The following is a 24,777-nucleotide window of genomic DNA, read 5'->3' as shown; positions in this document are numbered from 1 at the left end:
GGCTGTTGGGTCAAGGAGAGGACTCAGGAGCCTTATAGGTGAAAAGGTCTTAGGATTCCTCACAGGCCCTTTGGAGATCCTGAAGGAAGCCATGCCTCTTCTCTGCAGAAAACCCAGGAGGTCTGAGAGTCTCTGTCACAGGCTAGAACCCTAAGAAAAGACTCCCTTCTGTTTTTTTTTGTTGTTGTTGTTGTTTTTTTGTTTTTTTGTTTTTTTGTTTTTTTCCAAGTAGGATAGTGGAAGGCCTTTTATGGATAGAAAACAAAACAAAATGAACTAGCTAAAGCCCTTCTGACTGAGAAATGCATGAGGACCCTGTTTTCCTGGCCTGCTGTCATGGGAAGCAGATGATGACAGATGGTGACAGGCATGAGGAAGGAGGGAGATGCTGGGAAGGGTATCCACCCTCCAGTGAGAGAGGCAGCCAGCCCTCTAAGTGGACCGCCCAGGAGGGCCTCTCTAAGGAGGTGACATCAGAATAGAGTTCTGAAGACTGAGGAAGGTCCGAGTTCAATCCCTAGCACTGTATAAACTAGTCATGGGCAGGGCACACATGTAATCCTAGCACCTAGGAAGTAAAGGGAGGGAGATCAGAAGTTCAAGGTCATCCTCACTACTTAGTGAGTGGTCAACCTAGACTGCATGCAACCTTGTCCAAAAACAAACAACACCTAAATGGAAGCCCGCCATGTCAACAATGGCTTCTCCCACCAACCCTGGGCTATTGTTTCTGATCTACCAATATTATTGCTCTCTGTGCTTGTCAGGTACTGATGATGCAAGACTCCCAGCTAAGTTCTATTTTTTTATTTTTTATAGAACGCCTCATGAATTTGTGTGTTAATCTCAGCATGCTAATCTCTGTATCATTCCAATTTTAGTATATGTGCTGCCAAAGCGAGCACCCCATCTAAGTTCTAATCTTTCATTAAGCTATGGTCGGTGCCATTAGAGTGCTAGGGGACTTTTTAGACCAAGAAGGCCTCACCTCATCAAGGATGATGCCACCATTGTCACCAGTGACAACTTGTTTTGTTGGCACTGAGAAAATTCTGTGCTTATTTTTGTCACACACACACACACACATACACACACACACACACACACACACACACACACACACACACACACAAATTGCTCTGTCTTTCTCCACATCACCTAAGTCCAAGAGAAGACTCTGTTGAGTTTGCTAGCTGGGTATAAAGTCAGGACACAGGGCTTCGCTGTGTCTCTGCAGCTCTTAGGTAATGCCTTGGACACTTCGAGCCTGGGAGGCGCTCTGAACAAGGCCAGGCCTGTTCTAGCCTTGTGCTGGTCCTGACCCTCATGTCTCTTTAGGCAGCAGCCCCAGAACAGATGAGGCAGGTGAGGCCAGGGTGTCTGGGTAGCACACAGCCTACCACAAGGCAGGAAAGGAAGAAAGAAAAAAGACAGTTAGCTTTGGTTCTGGGGAGAAGGGGGAGGCAGGCCAGGGGGAAGGAGGAGACAGAGGAGGAGGAGGGCCTTTGAGTGGAGGCGGAGGGTGGGACAGACCCTGCCCAGAGCTCCAAGTGGCTTCCTGCTGCTTGCCTCTAAACCCCTCCACATTCCTGCAGCCCTTCAGACCGCCAGAACTCTTCTGCCGCCGCTGCCTGCTGCCTGCCTGCCTGTGCCGAGGTATGCACCACCCTGTAGTCCATGCCCTTCTGGAAGCTGCACCAGTCCCCTCAGTCCCATCCCCATGACCAGCCTCAGGGGGTTGCAGAGCTGGGGCTTTCCTTTCGGGGCACAGGCTCAAAGCCTGTTGCTCACCCACAGGGGAAACTTGCAATCTCTGTAGCTCTGCAGAAAATACCCGCGATTTTCAGGGACCACTTTCTCGCCTTCTCTCTGTGTGTTCTCTAGTGGTAGAGACTGCTCGTCTGTCCTCTGTCACTCTCGGTGGCAGCTGCCTCCTTTTCTGGGAATCTGTTCCTCATTTGCCCATCACGACTGCCAACCCAGAGAGAGTCTGGCTGGCAGCCTGCTGGGTCTGGCTTTCTATCCCAGAACAGCCAGCCAGTTCTGGATTAGAGCCTTGTTGTCCAATGGGACTTTGCAAGAAGGGTAAAATGATCCATAAACAGCCAGGGCGAGGCATTCCTTTTAGTCTGTTCCTCCGGGAAGGTGCAGGTCCCTTGAGTCTCTGTCCGCCCCACCTCATCACCCAATGGCGTCAGTCAGCCTGAAAGGCCATTGCCTTTCCCAGCCTGGGACTCGGACCAGCCTGTTGGATGCTTGTCTGCCCCAAGCTATTCTGTAAACTTTCTGTGTGTGACATCTAGAGTAAGTCTCACCCAAAGGAAACAGGCATCAGTCATCTGCCTCAGGAACAGACAGCATAGCTGCAGGGGAGGGAGCGTCTCCACTGGCAATTCTCTAGGTGAAGTTTCTTGAACCATCCGAGTATAGGTATTGAAGTAAGATGCAGACCCTACATGGGGTGGCAAATTTTAGGCAGTAAGTGGACAATCTTACATAGGCATTTCCCTTGGGTAGCCTTCCTGCCCTAAGGGAGAGGCACAGTCTTTAGGGTACCTGAATTCCCCTGAGACTTTCCAAGCAAGGTCACTTAATTGAGCCTATAAAATGGTCTTTGAGCTTCAGGGTGTCTCTGGAAGTTTCTGAAAATCATGTGCAAGAGGTGTGGTGGTGTGGGTACGTGATTGGGACTCTGTGTGTGTGTGTGTGTGTGTGTGTGTGTGTGTGTGTGTGTTTGTGTGTGTGTGTATAAGAGATGATGGCTATCCACTGCTTTTAGGTCTAAGATACCAACCCCGGCCCAGAATGGTGCCAACGGTGCGATGCGAAGAAGAGAGAAACAAGTTTGTATTTGCCGGAAGACTAAACCAGAAAGGAGTGGTTGGGGGGAAGAGAGAGTTAACTCAGCCATCAGCTGCCACATCGACAAGGCCGCACAGAGGGAGGGGGAGGGAGGAGGGGGCGGCTCTGAGAAGGAGTCAGTTTTTGAAACTTTCTCCAAGCTCCACCCACCAAGAGGCTCTTCTCCCTAGTGACTCACTCGGGGAGGAATGCGAGTTGCCACGGTAACCTTTTTTTTCCCCTAGGGTCTCTGCCTACTGGCTGGGAGGGGACTCTGGGAACGCTCAGGGACTGTCAGGTTTCAGTCCCCCGACGCCATCAGCACCCCACCCCACCCCACCCCAGCCCAAATACAAGGATGACAGCAAATTCCTGGTTCTGGTCCTGTCCCCACCTCCCACGTCCCAGGGCCCCCAGGACTGCGATAAATCTCTAGAACTGCCCTTTGTAGGACAGGATGTGGATCTGTGTGGCGAAGGGTGTTTGACCTTGAACTAATCTGTCTTCTTCCTGAGCTCCGGTTTCCTCCCTATTTCTCCTGAGCTCTGGTTTCCTCCCTTGGAGAAGGTGCCTCATTGAAAGGGGCTAATGCACGCACTGGGAAGCACTTTGCGACCCCACTTCCTTTTAACCCATAGATTTCCCAAGAGCAATGCACCCTCCACTACAGAAAGATCAGGGCTGGAAGCAAGACTCAGTCTAAAGTGCTTGCTGCATAAGCCTGAGCCCAGACTTGAGGAGCCAAGTGTGCTTACTATGCCTGTCTGTTATCCCAAGCCCAGCTTGCCTCATTAGCTTCAGGTTAGTGAGAGCCCCTGCCTCAAAAAATAAAGTAGATGGACATGGTAGCTAAAGGACACCTGAGGAAGATGCTGACTTTTGGCTTTCTCTCTCCGTCTCTCTGTTTCTCTCTGTCTCTGTCTCTCTCGGAGGGAAGGAAGGAAGAAAGGAAAGAAGGAAGGAAGGAAGGGCGGTACTGGTCAAAAGCATGGTTATAAGCCAATAGTGACCCGAGCATGGTGGCGCACACCTTTAATCCCAGCACTCAGGAGGCTAAGGCAGGCAGATCGCTGTGAGTTCGAGGCCAGGCTGGTCTACAAAGTGAGTCCAGGATGGCCAAGAAAACATAGAGAAACCCTGTCTCAAAAACAACAACAACAACAACAAAAAGCCAATGGTGATGTTTAGAAAGACGCTACCTGTCTTAGCCTCAGTTTCCCAGTCTGTCAGGTAGTGATTATCTGAGCTAGATTTCCCAGAACCCAGTCCCAGGCACTGATTTCCTTGGAAAGAGCAGCACCCTGCGTGTTTAACAGCAGCCTCCTTTCCTGTCTTAGGAGAGCAAACAGGAAGGAAGGCTTAGGAGGCCCTGGCTTTGGGCGGATTCTCCTCCAGCTGTGGGCTCTGCAGCCCGAAGCAGAGCTGGGCTTGCTATTTCCAGCTGCCGCTTTCCGAGTTGAAAATATGCTTTAAATAGGAGAGGATATGAGGCAAAGCATGTTTGTCTATCGAGGACATCTGGGCAGGCAGATGAGTCTGGGAAGATAAATAGGCAAACACAAACACCAGGGGCACAGAGTTTAAATATGTAGGTACTGATTTTACCCACCAGCATGGCTAGAAATATGTGCAGGATGAGCTACACCTTCACATTCTTCTCCCTGAGTGATGTCCTCGCTTACACACACACACACGCATGCACACACGCATGCACACATACATGCACGCACACCCACACATGGAGAGAGACCCTTGAAGTACATCCTTTTTTTTTTTTTAAGTACATCTTTGAAAATAAATTAAAAAAAATTTTTTTTTGAGAAACCCTGTCTCAAAAAACCAAAACCAAACCAAACCAAGCCAAAAGAAAACAAAACAAAACAACAACAACAACAACAAAAAAAAATATATATATATATATGGTTTTTCAAGGCAGGGTTTCTCTTATAGTCCTGGCTGTCCTGGACTCACTTTGTACACCAGGCTGGCCTCAAACTCACACAGATCCACCCACCTCTGCCTCTGCCTCCCGAGTGCTTGGATTAAAGGTATGCACCACCAACACCACCCGGCTCTTTAAAAGTTTTTAAAAAGTATTTGAGCCAGGTTGTGGTGGCACATACCATTATTCCCCGTACTTGAGTTCGAGGCCAGCTTGGTCTACAGAGCAAGCTCCAGGACAGCCACAGCTACACAGAGAAACTGTGTCCGGAAAAACCAAAAACAAAAGGGAGAAAAAAAAACAGAGAAGAAGAAAACCTTGATCCTCACCTATTAGCAGATGCCAGCGAGGCCATATGTCATCTACACTGACACACCATCAAGGATGCAAACAAACATACTGTCAGTTGGACTCTCTCTCTCTCTCTCTCTCTCTCTCTCTCTCTCTCTCTCTCTCACACACACACACACACACACACACACACACACCCTTCTCTCCTCGAAACACAGGCACATGAGTTACCCGACTCCTTTATTTCCAACGTACAAAAGTTGAAACTCTGAAAGAGAAGGAAACTCCCTGGACAGTATAGAGCAGGCTCATGGCCAAGCCCAGACTCCAGCTGTTGGGGATCTTGTTATATTCTGGTCAGTTTAGAACTGACCTTGCTTATTAGGCCCTAAATCATGCATAACACATAATTAGCAACATTTCTTCCCTCCCTTTGCTGGTCTACACAGCCCAAGTAACTTGGCCATGAGGCCCAAGGCCCAGCATACGTGGCTTATAAGTGGTTACTCAGTTGCTTCCCACTGGCCCCTCCTCGGCCTCTAACTTAGACAAAAGAGGAGGCTGGCGCCAGCGTCTAGCCGTCTACGTCTACGGGATTGAGTAAGCTACCTTTGCCCTCTACTGTAGTGCAGATATCTGCTCCCTCCCAGCCTTGCTTGTGACTCCTGGGACAGCTGGGTTGCACAGGGTCAGGACTAGGGCCAGCAAATGATAACTTAACAGAGGCCCTTAGGTAAACAGTCTCCGCGTTGGCCAGAGGTGTGTTGTGCAGCAAATCAGCTCCTCTTTCTCCTGCCTAGCCATAAACAGCTAGTAAAGAAGCCATGGACAGAGATAGCAACTCGGTCCTTCCAGGAACTTGATTTCAAAGTCCCTGGTTAAAGGATCTTTCTGGATCTCCCTTTACTCCTTGTGGCATTAGGATCTCAGGTTTCAATGGAAGAAATGAATTACAGGAAAAGTTTAGATATTTCTGAATGTTTGGCTCAGAAACCACCTTGTTGGAGGAATTTGAGTGAGCTATTTTCTCTTTCTAAGCTGTAAGTTCTTTGTCTAAAGTAGAGGCACGGCCCACAATGGCAAGCCGCTAGTAATGGCTGCCAGAATGGTGTTCAAAATTCGGATGCCATTCCAGACTTTGAGGGGAAAAGCTTATATGATTGATTAGTAATGTCTGCCACATACACAGGAAGGGTGTGGACAGGTTGGCATGCTACATATCTTCTTCTGCCTTTGGAATCCCTTAGTCCTTTCCAGATGTTACATCTTGGGTACTTTGATGTTTCTTATCCCTCCATTTGTGGTCACCCCTGATACAACAGGGATGGCTGAACATCCTTCAGCCTTTCTTTGTTCTGTAGAGGGTTGAAAACTCAGCCTTGGCTGCCAGCAGGACCCAGTCACGTGGTGGTCTAGAGGCCGCAAAGGCAGCAGGAACTCCTCCTGTCTGGTCTAGACGAAGTGAAACGTGGCACTTTAGGAGACTCTGGAATTTCGCTGGGGCTGTGTTCAGCCACAAACTCTGGAGCCACCTCTTAGCTGCCCAGAATCAATTCTAGGTTTTAGCATCTGTGACACTCTAACCACTTCCCATAGCTTCATCCTGTCCAAGAATAAATAGAAAGAAAAAAAAGGACTCCGGAGCAACTGAGGAGAAGGGACACTCCAAAATTTGCAGCCCTCTCAAGTCCTAGTTGCGCGCTCTCTCTCTCTCTCTCTCTCTCTCTCTCTCTCTCTCTCTCTCTCTCTCCCTCCCTCCCTCTCCCTCTCTCTCTCTGGATGAAGGGCAGGGCTTGCATGCACTTGTGTGTAGGTGCTTGTAGAAGCCAGAGTTCAGCCTCAGCTGTTGTTTCTCAGGCTCTGTCCACTTTGTTTTTGAGACAGGGTCTTTCACTGGCCTCTGTCATGCTGATTCAGCTGGACTGGACTGGCTGGTGAGCAAGGCTCAGCACCCTCCTATTTCTGCCTCTCCCCAGTGCTGGAGCTACAAGCATGTGCTGCCATGCCTGCCTTTTACATGGATACTGAGGATCTGAACTCAGGGTTTCATGCTTGCTATAGCAAGCACTTTATCAACTGAGTGCTCCCTTCAACTCCTGGTTGGTTTGTTTGCTTGTTTGTAATTTCATGCATAGACATAGTCCAACATGTGCCAAGGCCCTGGGCTTTGGAGGACACTGCTCTTCTGGAGCAGGCTTTCTCAACAAGTCATCCACACCGGCAGCATTTCAAGGTTCAGTAATCCCTGTGGCCTGGCCTAGTAGTGTCTAGCACTTCAAGAAGCAGAGGCTCGTAGGCCACAAATTTGAGGCCAGCTTTGGTTACATAGTGAGACCTTGACCTCGCCCCCCGCCAAAAGACCCCAAAACCAACAGAACAAAAGAGCTGGGTGTGTTAATTGAGGTCTGTAATCAGTGTTTGGGAGGTGGAGGCAGGAGGGTCTGGCGGTTGTGACCATCTTTGCCTGCAGATCAAGTTCAAGGCCAGCCTATCTCGTTGAGGCTGTTAGGAGGTTCTCTTGAGATTGCCTTTCGCCACATGCTTTCCCACCACATTAGATGATCCAAAGAGCCCTTGGCTCTGAGCCACACTGTCTGAAAGCCCACACTTCTGAGGCTGCCCCAGGGTTTTGATACGCAGTGGTACCTCCATGTCCGCAGGGAGCTCCCAGGAGCCCCTTTAGGTTTGAAGGGGAGTGAGCCAGGGGCTGGTTGTACTTTTCCATCCCAACTCTTCCATCCAAAGAGCTAAACAAGTGACCCCTGCTTCAGGTCCTGCTGGCAGCCCAGGCTGAGTTTTCAGCTCTCTCCAGAACAAATAAAGGCAGAAGAAAGGGACTCAATGTACGGAACAGGGAAAGGGACATCAGGGTGCCAACCAGGGGTGTCTGCATTTGGTGGTCACCAAGCCAATGGTAATACACCTCCACTTCCTCCCCTGCTCAGGGCATTTTTCCTGCCTGCATCTCAGGCCAGTTTGGCCCAAGTGGGCACCATCCTAATGACCACCCAGAGGTGGGTATCTGCCAAGGGAAACATCACATAGAGTTGAGAGACCATGCTGATACCTGTCACTCATGTACTGGACTGCTGGATAGAGGCATGGGTCTTCCTTTCTAGGCCTCAGTCTTCTCATCCATACAATGGGGCAGAAAAATCTGCCTCAGGCCCTCCTTGGAAAGTGGCTTGTGCAAACGCCAAAGGGTATTTGTATGTTGCCCAGCATGTTGGACTTAATTTGATGGTAGAAGATCATGGCTGCCTGGTACTAAGGACAGACCCTGTGCTCTGACCTGCCTGGTTTGACTGTTGTGCCTCCAACAAACTTTGTAGGGCGGACTCCAGCCTATTTAGCCAGAACCTCAGAGATATGTCTCACGGACAAGCAGGCAACGTGGCTCTTCATCCATAATAGTTAAGGGGCTTCTCTATCTAGAGAAATCTAGAGGAAAAGGATTCTGGCATCAGTGAGGCAGCATCATGCAGAACTAACATGTAGACAGTGACCATCTCTCCTGAGAGTCCTTATGTCTGCTTTTCTTCCTACCCTCACCCAGTCTCTGAGCTTAAGGCCATGAAGCACTCCAGGACTTAGGTCCTTAGACAGGGCAGAGTGAGAGTGAAGGATGGGGGCAGGGCAGTCTCAGGGTCCCAAGATCCCTTCCTTCTGCCCAGATGAGAAACCCAGGCTCCGGGGTTGTCACTGTAGCTCTCTAAGCTGAGGCATATGGCATGTCTAGTCCTAACCTGGCTGGCTACCTCTCCAGCGATCTGACTTCTCTGCTGCTGAAGCCTGGACTGGATGACGTTTGGCCACTAGCTGCCAGCCTCGCTTTGATGTTTCCTTTTCAAACAACTTCAGACAAGTCCCTCATTGATGCCCTCTCTCCCCTTCCGTCTGCCCAAAGCCACATGCAGAGGATGTCAGACGCCTGTTTTCCAAATGGAGACGCAAGAAGGGAAACAAGTGAACAACTGTGAGAGGGGAGAGAATGTTCCAGAAACTGCCTAGAAAGGGAAGACTAGACCCTTCTGCCAGGCGGAGCTATCCTGGGGCAATGCCAAGCTCCCAAATCAATTTATTTGATTTCTTTGCAGTTTTACTTCATGCCCACATCACGAAGTAGGGGGTGAGGCTCTTTCCGGTTTAGCCTAGCATGGGACTGTTATGGTGTCTTCTTCCTCTGCCTGTTCTGCTACCCAGGTCTTGTCTGAATAGCTCTGTGGTGCTGCAGACTGAGCTCAGAGCCTTGTGTGTGCTAGCCAGTCGCTATACTGCTGTGCCACACCCTCAGCTCAAAGATGCTTGGGAATCTAGACTTTTGTTTTGTTTTTTCTTCCAAGTACTATTATCTGAGGGAAGAAGGTGGATACTAGAGGAGGGCGTATGCCAAGACCAGCTTCCCTTGTGTTTGTTAGTTTGCTTGCTTGGAGCTGGAGTCTGAAAGCTAAGCATATGCTCCTTTCTTCAGCTACCCCTGCCCAACTTTCCATTGCAAGCATTTCAAAGACTGCGTCCATCATCTTGAAGTTTACCAGCTCCAACCCTCTCTGTTGAGAGATGGGGAGCCAAGGTTTAGAGAAAACAAAGAATTTAATCCATACATGAAGACAGGGGTTATTGAGGTAGAGTGGCAATCCTGGGCATTGAATCTGAGCCTGGTAGCTTTGCCCATGTTGCCAGGGCATCCCCCAGCACCAAGCTTTGTCAATTGAGAAAGTTACAGAAGAGGCTAGGGTTGGGGAAGAGGCTGAGAGGGGGAAGTCTTGGGTAACCAAGAAAGATGGCGTCGCCATGCCTCCCTTGACCCGAAGCTCTGGAGGGATAGAGGGGACAGGCTTGCTCTGTGTGGCCGTAGAAAGAGACAGGATAGACCACGAGCTTGAGGAAGGAGGTCTTAGGAAGAACTTTCTAGATCTTAGCTGACGTCCCTTCTAAAACACAGGGACACATCTGGATATGTCCTTGGGGAACCCAAAGAAATGTTGTCCCTCTGGGCAGAGTGGAGAAAATCATGGTGCCTCCGGTTTCCACCAGGCACCCAGGCTGTGTCTTAAATGTGTCTCATTGTCTCTGATTCTGGTTGACTTTTCCCACTGTAGAGGAGAGGGTGTAGAGGGCAAGAGGAAGGGGAGGAGGAAGAGAAGAAGAGGGAAGAGGAGGGGGAGGGAATGTGGGGGTGAGATTGAGGGAGAGCTGGGGCTGGGGAGGGGGGAAGAACTTGAGAAATACGGGACAAAAGTCTTAGAACAAGAGGCATCGGAGGCCCCAACTTGGCTTTTGAGCCTGTTGCCTTTTGTCCAGTTACTTTCAGAAACTGAAATAAATGTACTTAGAACGGAGACTTCATCTCACTACCACAAATAGAAAACTCTGTACCTCAATAGATCCTCAATAGAAGGAAACTGAAGGGGTGGGGTGGGGTGAAGTAGAAAAGCCAATCCCATTGGCTTGCAGCTGCAGAGTTTCCCTTGGAGACTCCTAGTCTGGTCTGCTTTTTGCATTAAGAAATAGGACAATGGGTGTTGGAGGTTCAAAAGGCATCTCAGCTCTAAATGAGGTTTCTTCTACACTGCTGAGAGGCTAACATTCCCGTCATCACTCAGGAAGTCTGTCCTAATGATTCCCGCTCTCTCCTCCCCACAGGCTTCCCAGCACCATGAGGGCCTGGATCTTCTTTCTCCTTTGCTTGGCCGGGAGGGCCTTGGCAGCCCCTGTAAGTACCCAAAGATGCTGAGTTGCAGCACATCTCGTTTTCTCCAGCCTTGGAACCTGCCTTCTGTGCTCGGGCAGACATCAGGGGTGTGTCTCAGTAGAGCGCTTAAACAGTATTCATACACAAAGCCCTGGGCCCAGTCCCCAGCATTGCTTAAACCTGGCCTTAGGGAGCACTGGGAGACATAGGAAGATTGGGAGTTCAAAGTCATCTTCAGCTACATAGTAGGTTTGAGGGCAGCCCAGGCTATGTGAGATCCCGTCTTAAAAAAATAAAAATAGGAGGCTGGGCGTGGTGGCGCTCGCCTTTAATCCCAGCACTCGGGAGGCAGAGGCAGGAGGATCTCTGTGAGTTCAAGGCCAGCCTGCTCTACAAAGGAAGTCCAGGACAGCCAAGGATAAACAGAGAAACCCTGTCTCGAAAAAACAAAAAAAAAAAAAAAAAAAAAAAAAAATAATAATAATAATAATAATAAATAAAAATAAAAATAGGGCTGGAGAGATGGCTCAGTGGTTAAGCGTGCCGCCTGCTCTTCCAGAGGTCCTGAGTTCAATTCCTAGCAACCACATGGTGGCTCACAACCATCTATAATGTAATCTGATCCCCTCGTCTGCAGATAAAGCACTCATATGCAATAAATAAATACTTTAAAAAAAAATAAAAATAAGGGCTCAAGAGATGGTGCAGTGGTTAAGAGCACTTGTAGAGGACTCAAGTTCAATCCCCAGAACCAACATGGTGTTTTACAACCAGGGGATCTGATGCCCTCTTCTGATCCTTTATGGATACCAGGCATGCATATAGTGTACAGACATACATGCAGGCAAAATAAATTAGCCTTAAAAAATTAAAAATAAGTAAGTCTTTCTCTTAAGGCAATAAGGTATTCAGTGAAGTTAAAAAAAAAAAAAAAAAAAAGCTCCTGTAACCAAAAGACAGGTCAGAGTTTGCACGCTAGTTTCAGCTCCCTTTAGCAGGACCTGGCCTCTTCTCTGAGGGAGTCAGAAGCAGAAATGAGGGCCTGTTGGTGGAACGAAGCTGGCAAAGGACCTACATTCAGAGAAAGGGACAGGCTGGCTTCTGAGTTCGTGAACTGGTTTGCTTATAAGTAACTGATGGGTAGAGAAGACACAGACAGCGATGTTGACATTGGAGGCAGTTGGAGGTCTGGGATAGGGCAGCCCTGATCGGATCTTGGAGTAAGACTGGAACCTGGCAGGCTTGCTGGGAGAGGGAGGGGCTGGAATGAACCAGAAATGACCATTACTCCATCTTCAGGGAATGTGCTGGATGAAAAGTTAAGATGAAACAGAACAGAAACATATTCAAAGAGAGCCAATCAGGCCGAGCGAGGTCCGAGCCCCCAGCCCCCTCTATGGTCTCACTATGTGCTCCTTGCTTTGCCTCCTGGTCCCCACACCCCACTCGTGCCTCAGCCTCCTGATGGTTGGAGTTTCATGTGCCACCACTCCCCCGCTCAGAACAGCTCCTTTCAAACCAGCATTCCCTGCTCTGTTCACTAGAGGGTGGATGGCAGCTTCTGGCCAAACTCATCAGGCAGGCAGATTTTGACTGACATTTGGTGAGGTTACTGTTAATTTTGGAAGAGGTTGCAGCCAATCAGTCGAGGGTAGGGGTGCAGCCAATCAGTTGCAGGCAGGGGGAGGGGGCACTAAAAGTTTTGTGTCACCCTACCTGCTCCTCCTGGAGTCTGAAAAGTCAGGAGGGAATTTCCTACTAGCAATAAAATGAGGTCCCATGGGAGGGGTAGGAAGGGTTGCCAACTGTTAGAAGTCACAGAGGATGCTTGTTCTGCCTGGGTCCCGGTTTCCCCATCTGTGAATTAGAGGGAGTTCATCGGCCTCTGTTATATTGAGGCTTGACCAGCAGAAGTGCTCCAGTCAGTAAGATAATGGATGGGGGAGATGGTTTGTGGGAGGGTTATACAACAAGCCCAGTGTGATGGCTCAAGCTCCTGATCCCAGTTCTCGGAGGCCTAGAAAATAATTGACAAGTTCAAGGTCAGCCTGGAGAAAGATCCCTGTCCAAATGAAATGAAATAACTGAACGGGGGGGGGGGGGTTGCTTCAGGCCTAGATTGACTAAAACTGGAATGAAACAGAGAAGATTGGCACAGCCCTGGTGCAGGAGGACACACGAATGCTTGGAGCATTCCATATTTGAAAAAAAGAAAGAGGGGAGGGGGCAGTGAGATGGCTCAGCAGCCAAGCCTGACTGTCTGAGCGTGGTCCCTGGAACCGACAGAAGGAGAGGACCAGCTTCCACGCATTGGCTCTTGGCTTCCACACATGCATTGCGGTATGGGTGCTCACTCCATCCCCCACATAAACACAAACAAATTAAACAATTGTGATTAAAAAATTTTTAAAGGAAGGAGGGAGAACGAAGTTGCACTGTATGTGCTAGCCTGAGACGTCAATGCCTCCGGGCTTGTGTTCCCAGCCGGAGACACTTCAGAGAGACAGCTGGCCTTGGCCAGCCCTCTGAACCCTGTTCTCTTTTCCAGCAGCAGACTGAAGCCACCGAGGAGATAGTGGTGGAGGAAACGGTGACAGAGGAGACGGGAGTACGTATGTGGCGTGGTGATGGTGACCCCACCTCTGACCCCTTTCTGCCTGGTTCCTTCCTTTGGGCCATCCAGACAAGTGCAGTGGGGCTCCCCACTGGAACAGGACGTGTGTTCTCTCCTTGTGTGCTCGCAGGGAACAGCTACTAGCCTGAGTGTCCCCCGACGCTCCTGACTGTTTCCCAAGCCTTCAGTTGAGCCCTGAGGTTGGGAGGACTCAGAAATGTTTGGGTTTCATATTTCTTTTGTTATCACCCACAGTGTCCCCTGGCATGTAACAAAGAGACCCACTCAGTTGGGCCTGGCAGCCAGAGATAGCTTGGTGTGGCTTCTTGTCCTAACAGCTTAGAGGCTTCTGATTCATCTTAATAGAATTTCGGGGCTCTAGACATATTTAATATAGAATAATAAATTGAACAAGCTAATAACAACTATAGAAGTCCACCCAAATCACCACCCTGACATTTGCTCTGTGATGTGGGCCCAGCCCACCCTTGTCCTGTGTGTCCCTCACACTCTCTTGTGGGTGTCTGAAGATTCATGCAGGCCTCTCCTCCTCCTTTGCAACTCTCTCCCAGGTCTGGGGTGGGGTGAGAGCCCCTGGACTCAGTTTTTTTTTCTCTTCCATGTCAGGTACCCGTGGGTGCCAACCCAGTCCAGGTGGAAATGGGAGAGTTTGAGGACGGTGCTGAGGAAACTGTTGAGGACGTGGTGGCTGACAGTAAGTCTCTTCCCTGTCATTTGACTGTGTGGGTAGAGGCCCAAGGACAGCTCACCCGGAGTTTCTGGCCAAGGAGATGCACTGTGGGGCCCTGGTAGCTGTGGCAGGCCAGCTGGGAATCCTCAGGCCATGGGAGTCTGGGATAGATCTATTTATAGCCAGGCCATCTAAGTTGTGAAGGGCAGAGGAAACTCCACAGTTGGGTGTCACATTCCCACAGAGGTCATGGTCACATCTGGTCACCAAGATTCCCCCAGGGCTTCAGCTTGAGCGCAGGCCCCTTCTGGGAGTCCATCTAAGAAAGCTGACTGGCTCTTTCGATTTCCACTTGGCCCACGGAAGCAGAGCATGTAGGAAAGGGAGCCTGACGTAAATTCTAATGCCTCAAGTAAAGAGGAAGTGACTCAGGGTCCCAGGCTTCAGCCCACAGGGACTCACTGTGTCCTACATGGACTTCGAATCTTGTTTGAATCCTTTGAACTAGGGCTTCCATATCTTAACAAAGCAGTAGTGCAGATGGATGATGCTCCGAAGAAATGGTTCAGTGGGTAAAATCACCTGCTACACAAACACGAAGCCTGGAGTTCAAATCCCCAGCACCCACTTCAGCTTTCTCTCCCTCTCTCAATCTCTCTCTCTCTCTCTCTCGCTTTTATTTTTATTTTTATTTTCATTTTTTATTTTTCAAGATAGGGCTTCTATGTGTAGCCTTGGCTGTCCTGAACTCATTTTGTAGACCTGGCTGGCCTCGAACTCACAGCGATCTGCATGCGCCACCACGCCTGGCATCACTTCAGCTTTCTCAAGGGGACAGTTAGTTACAAGTGTCTGGAGAGAGCCAGGCAGGGCATGCTGGAGCAGGGGCTGGGCATGGGGTCTTGAGTCATATCCTTTTCCTCTTCCATGCTCAGCCATTGTTTCCTGTCATAGCTGGGCCCATTGTCTTCTGTAGCCCTGAGTTCTTCTTCCTTTTCCTTTGCGGACACCTGATCCTGTTCCATTGGACCTCACAGCTCACTGAATCCATGACAACAGCTCAGTCTTGCGAGTCATTCTAGAAAGTGCTTTGAATCTGGAAATGCTGCACTGTAGTTCCTTAGCGGAGAGCTGAGAACCTAGATGTTGTCTCAGTCACGGGGGATAGGGGATCCATATGTACCCCAGGTTTCTGAGTCCCCAGACTGAGGTTCCAGCCCTCTGAAAATGCCTTAGTCCTGACCTTGAACTCCTAATCCCCAGACTGAGTCAACTGCTCCTCCCCACCGCCCCCCCAAACTCCATGGTTGAGCACAGAGGATTGGGCACAGGGAAGGAGATGCCCACAACTCCAGTGTTGGGAGTAGAGGACAGGCAAATGCTGTGAGCCCCAAATTCCCATCTGTGTGGTGTGGGAGCACGTGCCCAACCAGTGAGCTGACTCTATGCCCTGTTCTCCAGACCCCTGCCAGAACCACCACTGCAAACACGGCAAGGTGTGTGAGCTGGATGAGAGCAACACCCCCATGTGTGTGTGCCAGGACCCCACCAGCTGCCCCGCTCCCATTGGCGAGTTTGAGAAGGTAAGAGAAGGGGCCTAGGGCTCTGCAAAGGACAGACAGAGTCTGTTAAGAAACCTGTGGGCATTGGGGACCTAGCAAGGCAGCTCCAGTCTCAGAAGGCCTCTCCCTAGGACCAGTCACAACAGGAAAGTGGAACTGAGTCAGAGGCGAGAGCCTGCCAGGCCCCACCTTTCCAGCCACTGATGAGAATTTAAAAGAATGTCCTTGTACCACCAGGTTCCTGGCTCTGTGTTGAAATGATCACTAAGTGCTATATAATCTCAGATGGAATGCACTCCCTTTTTTTTTTTGAGACAGGGTTTCTCTGTGTGATAGCCCTGGCTGACCTGGACTCGCTTTACAGACCAGGCTGACCTTGAACTCACAGAGATCCGCCTGCCTCTGCCTCCTGAGTGCTGGGATTAAAGATGTATACCACCATGCCTGCCTGGAATGCACTCTTGTTATTATTATTATTATTACTATTACTATTATTATTATTATTATTAACAACATTTTATTTCTTTTGTGTGTGTGCCATGCATGCATGTGGAGGTCCAAGGACTTGCTGGGTCAGTTTTTTCATTCCATCCCATGGTACCTTTACCTGCTAAGCTAGCTCACTGGCCCTTCAGTTTTATTTGTGCAAACCCTGGTGGTTCAGTGGTGGTTCAGGCCTATCATCTCTGGTACAGGAAGGCTAGAGTAAGAGGGAAGTTGAAAGTTTAAGGCTTGGCTCTGCTACAACAGTGCGTTTAAGGTCAGCCTGGCGAATGTAGTGAGATAGTGTCTTAAAACAATAAAGGGATAGGGATTTTGATCAGAGATAGAGCACCTACCCAGCATGCATAAAGCTATTCAGCACTAATACGGCAAAAACGTCTTTACCAGGGACTGGTCCTATAGCTAAGTTTTGTTGAGTGTGGACCAATTCCAGACTCCCATGGGTACTCTGCCAAAAGCATCCTCTGCAAGTAGCCACATTTAGTGAGCATCCTTGTCAACTAGGGAACTGTCATCAGCTCTTGTTGCCTTCTTTCTTCCCTTCCTCCTTCCCCTCTTCCTAACTTCTCTTTTTCCCCCGCCCCCTCCTTTCTTTCTATGTGTGTACGTGCTCACATGTGTGGATGCCATGTTTTATGTTCGGAGTCAATTCTCTTCTACCATGTGGATCCCTGAGATCAAACACAGGTCATTAAACTTGGTGGCAAACTTTTTTTGTTTGGTTTGGGTTTTTTTTTTTTTTTTTTTTGTTTTTTTAATGAAACAGGTTTCTCTGTGTAGCCCTTGATTGGCCTGGAATTTGCTTTATAGACCAGGCTGGCCTTGACCTCACAGAGAGCGCCACCACACCTGGCTTAAGGGTCTTTACTTTCTGAGCCATCTCACCTGCCTCACTGCGTCTTTCAGAAGGATAATGGATCTTGGCGTGCTGTGTACTTTTTTTCCATGCACGAGTGTCTTTTCCATAGCCCTGTTTCACTGTCCTTTGTGTCTTAGTGAGTACTCAGACGTGTCCCCTGCTCTAAAATCACCCATGGCTCTCATGTGGTGGAACAGTGGGGTCCAGAGTGGACTTCTGTTCCCCAATCTCTAATTCATGGTGTGTGATACCTTGGCTGTTGTTTGGGTTGCCCTGTCCCCATCTCTTGAAATGGCAAGGGAGACCAGGTTGGGCTTTGGGACTGAAGGAGAGGTACCCTGTGCTTGGCCAACAGGTGTGCAGCAATGACAACAAGACCTTCGACTCCTCCTGCCATTTCTTTGCCACCAAGTGCACCCTGGAGGGCACCAAGAAAGGCCACAAGCTCCACCTGGACTACATCGGGCCATGCAAATGTGAGTGTCCTCCTGCCTTCTGGCCTCTTCCTCAGGGAGATGGCTCTGTGCCCTCACAGATAACCTTTGCTGACCTTGGGTAAACCTCATCCCCTCTCTGAGCCTCAGTGGACTCATTCATAAAATGAATTCAGGCCATCTTATCTACTGGGAAGACTCAGCCATCGTGGAAGCACATTTCAGAGAGAGAGAGAGAGAGGATTGTCAGAGCCTCCCACTTGCACCGAGACAACCAAACCATGCTTTTTTTTTTCCTTTCCGATGATGAGAATGCACTTTCATAAGGCTAACTTAAATCCTTCCCACTTCAGTACTATAAACCAAAAACAATGGTTGACCTGGGCCTATAGAATTATTTTAAATATCTTTGAATTTAAATGCTTTGGAAATAGGGGCATCCCTGGAGCTGGGGAGATGGCTCAGTGGGTAAAGCATGTATGTAAAAAGCTGGGTGTGGTAGCACATATCTGTACTCTGAGTGTTGGGGAGCCTAGGAGATCCCTGGGGCTCACTGGCCAGTCATGCCAGCTTAATGAGTGAGCCAATGAACGATTGTGTCTCAAAAAATAAATTAAGGCTGGGTGAGGTGGCGCACGCCCTTAATCCCAGCACTCTGGAGGCAGAGGCAGGCAGATTGCTGTGAGTTCGAGGCCAGCCTGGTCTACAAAGCCAGTCTATGGCAGTCAAGGCTACACAGAGAAACCCTGTCTTGAAAAAAAAAAAAGTTAGATGGCTCCTGAGGAGCGATCTTCCGCCTGCACACATGTGCACATACACACATGACTATGAGCACACATACATACCAAAACAAATGAATAAATAAATTTTAAAATAGGGACGTGCCTGTCATTGTCTTCAGGCTTTGTTCCTCTATTGGCACAGGTACCCCTTATTCCATCACATTCCTTGTCTCCCTTTTCTTGAAGCCTGGGGAGTTTGAAGAGGATGCCAGGGGGTCTGACTGGCCTATTGTTAGTGACCCAAGTTGCAAGTTCTGTTGGCTCTGGGGTCTCCTTATCACCGAGTCTCTGAAGCCATACCCACCGCCTGTGAGACAACATGAACTGTGTATCTGTAGCATGTTCTAGATGAGGAAAGCATCCTTCCCCATGGGCTGTGGCTGTAGCTAAGCGGTAGAGTGGTTGCCTGCTGTGCCCAAGAGCGAGAGCCTGCATCCCATCCCCAGCACTGCAAGCGGAAGGGAAGCACACTAAAACAAAGGAGAGGCCCCTCCCCTGCCCAAGCTTTTCAGCTGTAAGGAAGTGAGGGCAGGAAACAAATGATCCAATGGTTAGCCCTGAGCTCTTAATGAAGGGGCTAGGATGCACAGGGGAAGGCATAGATTAGACAGCCTTAGAGACGGCAGGGTAGAGGAAGTTGGTGAGGAATCTTGGACTATGAGGCGAGACATGTTCCAAGGAGCCCTTAGCAAGTGGCTGTTGCTGCCTCTGAGGCCATCCACCTCCTCATTTCAGTTCTTCGTGGGGCTCCCTACTCCCAGATGGCAGTGGTCCTAGCCACAGAGGGGCATTCCTTGGGTTCAAAGCCAAGGACAAGAAGGCATCGGATCCCCCAAGTATCCATCCACCCTACCTGGATCCAGGCTGATGCTCTGATAATTTGACTGTAGGCACGAGCCCTTCTCTTGTCTCTTGCTAAGCCCAGTGCCAGGAGGGCTTGGAGGGAAATCTCCAGGTGTAGCGTTCTGGGTGTTATGTTCCAAAGACAAGGCTGGGGTTACAATCTCTAAAAAGATCCCGACGGTTGTATATTCTTGAGCCTTCTCCCCACTGTTGCTATGCTGGACCTGTAGGTACAGGTTGTTTCTAACACCTCCCGGGGGTTGGCCTCCAGCTCTGCTGGGATCACACCCTGCCCATCGCCTAGAAAGATGCAAGAGCATGGGGGGGGGGGGTGGCAGTACCTCCCAGCAGGTTAGGTGTAAGCCAGGAAGCAGCAATGCCCTTGGGCTTCCCCATGCAGTCAGCTGTCCTTGCGTATCAAGCTGGAAGACTCTGGTTCAGAGAGACAGAGGCCCCATGGCCAAGGTTGCCCAGTGGAGTACTCAGCGGAGTAAGACAAGGGGGAGAGAGTAGTGGGGTGGCGTTTCTGCCTTCTGGCAGTCTGGGTTGATTAATCTTGTCTTCTGGGCCCTAGACATCGCCCCCTGCCTGGATTCCGAGCTGACCGAGTTCCCTCTGCGCATGCGTGACTGGCTCAAAAACGTCCTGGTCACCTTGTACGAGAGAGATGAGGGCAACAACCTCCTCACTGAGAAGCAGAAACTGCGGGTAAGTGGCCTCCTCCCAGTTCGGACTAGTGGGCCTGCTATTGGCCTCTCTAGACCCACCTTGCTGATAAAGACCTAGGGCCAATCCCCAGAACCGAGCCCCAAGGTGGCCTACGCCCCCACTATGCAGAGTGCTTTCAGCCTCGATACCAGGACACAAACTTCCAGCTGCCTTTGGAGGCTCTGAGAAGGTCTGTAGTAGACAGACCCCAGAGCATAACCCTATTTATTCCTTCTGCATCTGAGCCAACAGGCCTTCTCCTTTAGCTGGCGTATTTAGCCCCATGGTGGAGACCTAATGTTGCTTTCTTTTTTTTTTTTTTTTTTTTTTTTTTTTTTTTGTTTTTCGAGACAGGTTTTCTCTGTGTAGCCTTGGCCATCCTGGACTCACTTTGTAGACCAGGCTGGCCTCGAACTCCCAGCGATCCTCCTGCCTCTGCCTCCCGAGTGCTGGGATTACAGGTGTGCACTACCACCGCCCGGCTTCTCAGCCTTTTCTAAAGCCTCCTTAGGTAGTGGTGGCTCGAGGCAGGTGGTGCTATGGCCTTCCCGTCTGTGGACATACCCTCTTCCTCTCATTGTGAGCTCTGGTCTTGGCTGGCCTCTTGTCGCAGGTGGGAGGGGGCCCGGACCCTTGGTCACCTGAGGGTTCCACTCCTCGCAGGTGAAGAAGATCCATGAGAACGAGAAGCGCCTGGAGGCTGGAGACCACCCCATGGACCTGCTGGCTCAAGACTTTGAGAAGAATTACAACATGTACATCTTCCCTGTCCACTGGCAGTTTGGCCAGCTGGACCAGCACCCCATTGATGGGTAAGAGTCAGGGTCCATAGGACCATAGGCTCAGCTCTGTCCTGGATGGAGGCTGGCGGAGGCACTAGATGAGGCTAGGAGGCCCAAGACTCCAGGGGCTGCTTAGAGACGGTAGAGCACGTGGAAGAAACATGCTGAAGGAAGGTGAAGGCTTGGGGTTGGGGGAGGGTGGGGAGGGGAGGAAAGCCCTGAAAACATCTGATGTCGGAGTAAAGAATTGGCAGTGCAAAGAGACAGGGGCAGGGGACCCATGTGGAGAGAGAGAGGGGAGGGGGGGTCAGTCTGGGAGCAGACGCGAATGCAACCCAGGGCCTAGGCACAGCAGCCTTGCTCATGCCTTCTTCATGCTTACTGACGGTCCTTCAGCAGAGTAGAGCAGCCATCTCAACGGCCATGTCCCAGATCCATCCTGAGGTTCAGCTCCGTGGAGCCCACCTGGCCCCAGAAGCTGCTAAAACTTCCAGTCAATAGCTTCCATATGGAAAATTCCTGACTTGGGTGCTCTTGTGAATAGTCTGGGCATTATGGAGCCTGCTGGGAGTTCGAAGAGCAGTGCCTGATATGACACTGTGTACCCCTGCCCCCACCCCCACCCCCTCACTGTCATTTCTGGCCTCCTTTTGCAGCCATGAGAGTAAACAGGGCCTGTTTAGCTCCCAAACAGGCAACTTACTTGCTCCTTCCTGGAGCTGTTTCTGCTCTTTGCTTTGAATATCAGAAGCAGGCGGTCACTCAGGCAACAGGCAGGGCCACCCTGCTGGCATATCTGGGAGAGAAATACCAGGCCAGAAAGGTTCCTCTGAGATGTTCATTGCTCGATGTGTCCGGCTGTGTACCAGGATGTGGCTAACCCCCCACCCCCAAGTGCCTGGCTCTGCTAAGCTCTGGGAAGCTCTCGGCTGCTCCTCTCCCAAGCTCTTGCAGTGGCTGAGATCCAATTGAATGACACAGGGGGTATGGAGGGGGAGAGTCCCGGGGGACATCCGGATCCCATGTGCCAAGTGGCTCAGAGAAAGTTCTAGATGGATTGTCAGGGCTGGATAGCTGAGGAAATGTTCCAGCTTGGTCAGAGTTGTCAGTGGCCTTGCGGCTGCCTGAGTCTGTTTTCTCACAGGAGAGTGAAGGGAAGGGCCCCAGCTAGTTCAGATTCTGTGTGACGTCTCCTATAAGCAGTGATGAACATTGGAGTCACAGTGTCCCCTGAAGTCCCTAGCAGGCAATAGTGTTCTGGGGACAACTAATTGGGATTCTGAGGAAAAGGAAGGAAAAGAAGCAAAGGTCATGCTCTGGAGTCTGAGGCCAGCAGGGAAGACAGGGTGGAGGACAGTGGGCAAGCCTGAAGTCAGTCAGTCATTGCATGGTATAGAGAGAACGTGTGAAGGTTAATATACCCTTCCTACCGCCCTGGCCCTGTCAGGCCCGGCTCCCGGAAGTTAGAGCCATCGCCAGATTTTGTTCTTCACTTACATCTTATTTTTAGCGCTGCAGATGGAACCCCGGGGCCTGGAACATGCTAGGGATTCTGGGAAGGTGCTCTACCATTGAGCCACCCACACCCCAGCCCCTTACTGGAAGATTCTAGCCAAATACTCTACCACTGAGCCATGTCCCCCAATCCTTTTCTGGGGGATTCTAGGCAGGTGCTGTACTGCTGAGTTATATCCTAGCCCTGTTACAAGACTGCTGGGTCTCTTTTTAGACCTTTTTCTGGGTGCCTGCAGCTATGTTGATGTGTGAACATTGAACATCAATAGTGTGGTTGGGTGGTGGTGGCGCACGCCTTTAGTCCCTGCACTCAGGAGGCAAGAGGCAGGTGGATCTCTGTGAGTTCGAGGCCAGCCTGGTCTACAGAGTGAATTCTTAAGATAGCCAGGACTATAGAGAGAAACCTTGTCTTGAAAGAAAACCAAACAAAGAGAAGAAGAAGAAGAAGAAGAAGAAGAAGAAGAAGAAGAAGAAGAAGAAGAAGAAGAAGAAGAAGAAGAAAATGTATATTGTACTCTCACTAGATGTTGACTTATCACTAAGGTGATGAATATATTGTTTCTATGTCCCCAACACTCAGCCAAGTGGCCCTTACTGTGAAGCCCATGGACTCAGAACTGGGACAGCCTATCCTTCCCTTGTCAGATGGAGTAGGAAGCTGCGGCTCAGAGGAGGGCAGTGTGGTGCAGTGGGTCCCATTGCAGGTCCATGGCAGCGCTGTGGGGTATAAAGCCAGGATCCCAACCCTGGACTCCTACCACTGGCTTCCCACCTCTGGGCTGTGGGGTTCTCTTGTGCTCACACCGGTGTGCACTCTTCCCTGCCAGGTACCTGTCTCACACTGAGCTGGCCCCACTGCGCGCTCCCCTCATCCCCATGGAACACTGCACCACACGCTTCTTTGAGACTTGTGACCTAGACAACGACAAGTACATCGCCCTGGAGGAGTGGGCCGGCTGCTTTGGCATCAAGGAGCGTGAGTGTCTGGGCTCAGGGTTGAAGACGTGCCCCTGAGGATGGGATGTTGGCCTTTCCCTTCTATTAGCTCTGCCTGGTGTTTGCCTATCCTGTCTGTTTCCTTTGCCTGTTTAACTCAGCTCTGCTCAGTCTTTGTGCCCTGGAGGTCTCGTTCCTAGACCTCAAACATTAGTCCTCACTCCATATGAGCACTATTTTGGGAACTGGCTGCCTAGGGAGAGGAAGCAGGAAGTGCAACTTGGCAGCCAGTTCAAGAGATGGAGATAGGCCAGAGTCAGAGAGATCAAGGCCCCATTCACCCACTTCCCAATGACCTTGACTGGTCACTGGCCCCTGGTCCTGGGATGGGAGGGAGCCCAACAGATGCTAGGACGGACACTCGCCGTCTGTTTTATTGACGTGTAGTGATTATACACAAGATGGATTTCATGATGACACCCTCATATGTGTTCATAGTTTATTATTACCCTCTCTTGCTCCCACTCCCACTGTTCCCCTTCCTCTTCTGGACCAGCCCCCACCCCCACCCATCCCCTATTTTCCTGTGGCAGAGCCTTGATTTAACTCCGTCTCTTCTTCCTTTGCAGAGGACATCAACAAGGATTTGGTGATCTAAGCTCACAACTCCTGCTGTGGTCCCTCTGATGTCTCCCCCTCCCCCACCCCACCCCGTTTCATTCCCCCCTTGTTTAAAAATGTTTGGATGGCTGTCTATTCTGCCTGGGGAGAAGGTGCTAACATAGATTTAACTCAATCCATTAACGGTGCTAAAAAGAAAAAAAAAAAAGAAAGAAAGAAAAGGAGACTATAACCCAAGTCACGGCATTTCCCCACATCACTTGACTCCGAGGCTGCGGTCCATCCACAGCCCCCTCGTTCCCTGCTGTCCAGTGTCTTGCTGGCTGTGTTGAAAATGGAGCCGCACAACCTTGCCTTACACAAGCATGAGATATCTTCAGCTTTTGTTTCTCTTTTCCACTTGACTCTAACATTCACCCAATCAGACTCTTGGCTTATTTCACTTCGGGGCGTGTGGGGTGGGCAACCTAGGGTCTTCCCCTGGTGGTTTGGAGGTAGGCAAAGGGAAGTTAGAGACACAGACACAAAATTTGGGCAAGAGTGCTGTGGGAGCTGACAATCCACCAGTCAGAACCCAGATAGCAAGTCTCGGCAGCCTAGGTCAATAACTGATAGAATAATCCAGAGCTGTGAGGCACAGAACGGACTCCCAGCAGCCAACTGGTTTAAATGTTGGTGAGCCACGGGAGCTGTGGGTGGACCAGAACATTGCACGGGGTCATCCTACTCAACTTCTGATGGGCTTTCGGGCTTCTTTCTGGGAGTTCCATGCAATGGGAAGCTGTTTCAGGAAAGAGACTCAAGAGGAAGACAAAGAAAGTTATAACACAGAGAAAGCGAGGCCGGTGAATTGGTTTGCTTTTCACATCTACATGGCTGTAATAAAGTTTCTAGCATGTGCACCCCACCCCCTCCTTTACTTTAACCCTCCTACTAATCAAGAGAGACTTCCAAGCCAACGGAATGGTTGGCTCTCACAGGCTGAGAATTTGTTCACCTCCAAACATTTCATGAAAAAGCTGCTTCTCATTAACCATTGCAAGCTCTCACGATGATGGTGAGGAGCTTGACAAATCTTTCAAAATAAAACGTAACGACTTAGAAACTGCCGTCCTGGGTGATGGTGTGTGTGTGTGTGTCTTAGTCTCAGGCTCTTT

General features: G+C 50.1%; 1 protein-coding gene and 1 non-coding gene across 2 annotated transcripts; both read left to right on the top strand.

Moving 5' to 3' along the window:
- The first annotated feature begins 1,493 nt into the window (after window positions 1-1,493).
- Sparc (secreted protein acidic and cysteine rich) lies at window positions 1,494-23,832 on the top strand. Its single transcript, XM_051168186.1, has 10 exons — window positions 1,494-1,656; window positions 10,721-10,790; window positions 13,318-13,377; window positions 14,011-14,098; window positions 15,536-15,657; window positions 17,355-17,475; window positions 19,633-19,766; window positions 20,430-20,578; window positions 22,891-23,039; window positions 23,629-23,832. The coding sequence occupies exons 2-10, from the start codon at window positions 10,734-10,736 to the stop codon at window positions 23,655-23,657; spliced, it is 909 nt and encodes a 302-aa protein (XP_051024143.1). The 5' UTR covers window positions 1,494-1,656; window positions 10,721-10,733; the 3' UTR covers window positions 23,658-23,832.
- Window positions 12,872-12,974, top strand: LOC127208916 (U6 spliceosomal RNA). The gene has a single exon (XR_007833170.1). It is a non-coding gene; the product is annotated as a U6 spliceosomal RNA (small nuclear RNA).
- Window positions 23,833-24,777: the final 945 nt, after the last annotated feature.

This window comes from Acomys russatus, chromosome 25 (genome assembly GCF_903995435.1).
Source record: "Acomys russatus chromosome 25, mAcoRus1.1, whole genome shotgun sequence".
Taxonomy (NCBI): domain Eukaryota; kingdom Metazoa; phylum Chordata; class Mammalia; order Rodentia; family Muridae; genus Acomys; species Acomys russatus.
The sequence above is the reverse complement of the archived record's forward strand: the minus strand, read 5'-3'. Positions and strand labels throughout refer to the sequence as shown.